At 71.2% G+C, this 4,110-nt stretch overlaps 1 protein-coding gene across 1 annotated transcript in view; it reads right to left on the minus strand.

Moving 5' to 3' along the window:
* Positions 1-4,110, minus strand: part of NCAPH2 (non-SMC condensin II complex subunit H2) — a gene marked incomplete at its 5' end in the record, with an annotated part of 12,001 nt that overhangs the window by 6,140 nt on the left and 1,751 nt on the right. The window contains 5 exons of the mRNA XM_026052197.1: positions 15-110; positions 1,294-1,436; positions 1,968-2,047; positions 2,126-2,200; positions 3,174-3,249. Of these exons, the coding sequence (XP_025907982.1) occupies positions 15-110; positions 1,294-1,436; positions 1,968-2,047; positions 2,126-2,200; positions 3,174-3,249 (470 nt within the window). The remainder of the gene's footprint in view (positions 1-14; positions 111-1,293; positions 1,437-1,967; positions 2,048-2,125; positions 2,201-3,173; positions 3,250-4,110) is intronic.

Raw genomic sequence — 4,110 nt, forward strand, 5'->3', positions numbered from 1 at the left:
CCGGCGCCGCTCACCTCCGTCCTCAGAGAAGTCCAGCACCGGCACGGGTCCCTCGCAGGCGCTGACGGGGCCGCGCGCGCTCCCGTCGCCCGGAGCAGAGCGCTGCGCTGCTGCCGCGGCCGCGGGGACGTCAGTGACCCGTTAGCTGCCCCGTCCCAGGGCCCGACCAGCGCTCGCTGCAAGCACTGGTGGGCACCGCAGCACCCACTGCAGCGCCCCGTCCATGCCCAGCACGCCCATGCCCAGCGCCCTGTCCATGCAAGCACTGACGGGCACCGCAGCACCCGCTGCTCCACTGCAGCGCCCTGTCCATGCCCAGTGCACTGGAGCTGCTCGCTGCAAGCTCCAGCGGGCACTGCAGTGCCTGCTGCTCCACTGCAGCGCCCTGCCCATGCCCAGTGCACTGGAGCTGCTCGCTGCAAGCTCCAGCGGGCACTGCAGTGCCTGCTGCTCCACTGCAGTGCCCTGTCCATGCCTGGTGCACTGGGGCCACTTGCTGCCACCGCAGCACCCGCTGCTCCGCTGCAGCGCCCTGCCCATGCCCAGTGCACTGGAGCCACTCGCTGCAGCACTGACGGGCACTGCAGCACCCGCTGCTCTGCTGCAGCGCCCTGTCCATGCCTAGCATGCTGCAGCTGCTCGCTGCAAGCACTGATGGGCACTGCAGCACCTGCTGCTCCGCTGCGGCGCCCTGCCCATGCCCAGCATGCTGGAGCCGCTCGCTGCAAGCACTGACGGGCACCGCAGCACTCGCTGCTCCGCTGCAGCACCCTGTCCATGCCCAGCACGCTGGAGCCGCTCACTGCAAGCACTGACGGGCACTGCAGCACCCGCTGCTCCGCTGCAGCGCCCTGTCCATGCCCAGCATGCCGGAGCTGCTCGCTGCAAGCACTGACGGGCACCGCAGCACCCGCTGCTCCGCTGCGGCGCCCTGCCCATGCCCAGCATGCTGCAGCTGCTCGCTGCAAGCACCGATGGGCACCGCAGCACCCGCTGCTCCGCTGCAGCGCCCTGTCCATGCCCAGCACGCTGCAGCTGCTCGCTGCAAGCACTGACGGGCACTGCAGCACCCGCTGCTCCGCTGCAGCGCCCTGCCCATGCCCAGCACGCTGCAGCTGCTCGCTGCAAGCACTGACGGGCACTGCAGCACCCACTGCTCCGCTGCGGCGCCCTGCCCATGCCCAGCATGCCGGAGCTGCTCACTGCAGCACTGACGGGCACCGCAGCACCTGCTGCTCCGCTGCAGCGCCCTGTCCATGCCCGGTGCGCCGGAGCCGCTCGCCAGCTCCGTACCTGCTGCTCTGTCGGGGTGCCGCTCCTGCGAGAAGCGCGTGGGCGACAGGCCCGCGAGCTCCAGCATGAAGGCTCCGGAGGCGTGGGGCGTGCACGTGTTCATGCGGAAGTCCTTGCGGCTCGCCAGGATCTCGCCCTTGCGGCTGGGAGCGAGGAGGCCTTGGGGACGCCGTGGACGCGCTCTGCGGCGCCCCGGGAGCCCGCACGCCGACGGAGGGGACACCGCGAGCACGGCGCGGAGCCCGGGGGGCACCCACGAGGGCGCCCGGGAGCTGCCCGGTCCTGCCGCTCCTCCCTCGCGCTCGGCCACCCCTGCGCTGCCCAGAGCAGCCCCCAGCTCTAGTGGAAACGGCCACAAACCGGAGCCCCAAAAGCTCCCCAGGGACTAAAGGAAAATGTCAGGACAGGGAGGGTGCCCAGCCCTGGAGCGGGCTGCGCAGGGAGCGCCGGGATGCGCCCGGGTGCCCCGTGCTCCGGGTGTCCCTGCGGGAGCAGGGGCTGCGCCGGGGGAGCCCTGGGGTCCCTGCCACCCTGCAGGGTTCTGGGATATTCACCAGCTCCCTGGAGCCCTTGGGATCACTAGCCTTTCCAGCGCCGCTTCCACGGCGCCTGCGCAGGGCAACCGGAGCGCACAGCCCCAGGGGTGCCACGGGGCACCGCCAGTCGGCACCCACCTGAGCAGAGGGTTGTTCCTCTTCTCAGCCTCCTCGGCGGGCACCAAAGCCATGGGCGTCAAGGGGACGATGTCCACAGTCTGCAAGGACAGGCGGGCACGCGGGGGCCGCTGGCGCCGGGCGTCGCAGAGCGGCGCTGCGGGCGCCGCGGGCGCTACCTGGGGCTGCTGGTCCCTCCGCATGTCCACGCTGGCCTGGCTCGCGTCCCGCAGGTCGTCCAGGGAGAGGAAGGGCTGCGGGAGGCGCGGCGGTGAGCGGGCGCGCGGCGGGRCCGGGCGCCCGGCGCTGCACGTGCCCGGCGCGGTGCATGGCGCAGCTGCAGGAGCTGCACGGGCGGCGCACGGGCACGGGCAGCGCGCCCCGTCACGAGGCAGCCCATGCAGAGGGCCAAGGCAGAGCAGCCCGAGGCAGCGCTGCAGGGAGGGCACCGCTCGCGTGGGCAGGAGGCGCGTGGCAGCGGAGCCCCTTAGGGCACGGAGAAGGGCATGGAGCGGGGACACGTGCGGTGCGTGTCCCTCCTCGGGCACCCATGGGGTGCACAGGGGTACAGAACAGGGACATAGGGGGTGCAAGTCCCTCCTCGGGCACCTGTGGGGTGCATAGGAGCACGGAGTGGGGACACGTGGGGTGCAAGTCCCTCCTTGGGCACCCATGGGCACACAGGAGCACGGAGTGGGGACACGTGCGGTGCGAGTCCCTCCTCGGGCACCCATGGGCACACAGGGGTACAGAACAGGGACACATGGGGTGCGTGTACCTCCTCGGGCACCCATGGGCGCACAGGAGCATGGAGTGGGGACACGTGGGGTGCGTGCCCCTCCTCGGGCACCCATGGGCGCACAGGAGCATGGAGTGGGGACACATGGGGTGCGTGTCCCTCCTCGGGCACCCATGGGCGCACAGGCAGCCGGGCACGGAGTGGGGACACGTGGGGTGCGTGTACCTCCTCGGGCACCCATGGGCGCACAGGCAGCCGGGCACGGAGTGGGGACACATGGGGTGCGTGTCCCTCCTCGCGCACCCATGGGCACACAGGAGCACGGAGTGGGGACACGTGGGGTGCGTGTCCCTCCTCGCGCACCCATGGGCGCACAGGCAGCCGGGCACGGAGTGGGGACACAGAGGGTACAAGTCCCTCCTCGTGCACCCATGGGCGCACAGGCAGCCGGGCACGGGCCCGGCGGCACCGCGCGGCGCCCTCCTCACCTCTTCGTGCTCGGGCCCGAAGCTGGCGTCCGCGTCCTGGCCGTCCTGCCCGATGGAGCTGGGCTGCTTCTCCCGCCTGGCAGGGAACAGAAGCGCGAGCGGGCGCGGGCCGGGGGTGCCCGGGCCGGGAGGCGGTGCCGGATCGCTGCAGCACCGCGAGCACCATCCCCAGGCCCCAGGGCTTCCCAAATGGAGCATCCCGCGGGGAAGCGGAACAGTTCCCACCGGGAGCCAAGCAGGAGCCTCCCGCCGTCCCCAGGGAAAGGGCTGGGAAGGACCTGGATGGCGACGGCAGAGGGGATCCGGCCTGCCCAGTGCCACAAGCACGTCCTGCCCGTTCCAGCTCCCAGCCGGGAACCGGAGCGGAAAGGCGGATTCGCGCCCAGGCAGCCGCGCGGGCCGGGAGCAGCCGGGCGGGAAGCTCCGCGCGGCCTCGGCCCGCTCCGGCCCCAGCTCCAAGCCGGCCCGCCCCACGGAGCTGCCGGCGACATTCCTGCCGCCGGGACCGGCCGGGAAGGCTCCTTCCTCGGGGAGGCTGCTTTGCAGGGCTGGGCCAGGGGCCTGCGCGAAGCCCCGCCAGGAAAACAGCGGCTTGTCTGCACCTTGCACGGTTCTATTTGCCCCCGGGGGCAGTTCTATTTGCCCCCAGGTGGCACAGCTCTATTTGCCCCAGGGGCAGTTCTATTTGCCCCTGGGTTGTGCAATTCTATTTGCCCCCAGGTGGCACAGCTCTATTTGCCCCCAGGTTGCCCAGGTTGCACAGTCCTATTTGCCCCTGGGTTGCACAGTTCTATTTGTCCCGGGGGCAGTTCTATTTGCCCCCGGGGGCAGTTCTATTTGCCCCCGGGCCGCACAGCTCTATTTGCCCCCAGGTTGCCCAGGTTGCACAGTCCTATTTGCCCCTGGGTGCAGTTCTATTTGCCCCCAGGTTGCACAG

The sequence above is a fragment of the Nothoprocta perdicaria genome, unplaced genomic scaffold (genome assembly GCF_003342845.1).
Source record: "Nothoprocta perdicaria isolate Ctin4 unplaced genomic scaffold, notPer1 scaffold_846, whole genome shotgun sequence".
NCBI lineage: Eukaryota > Metazoa > Chordata > Aves > Tinamiformes > Tinamidae > Nothoprocta > Nothoprocta perdicaria.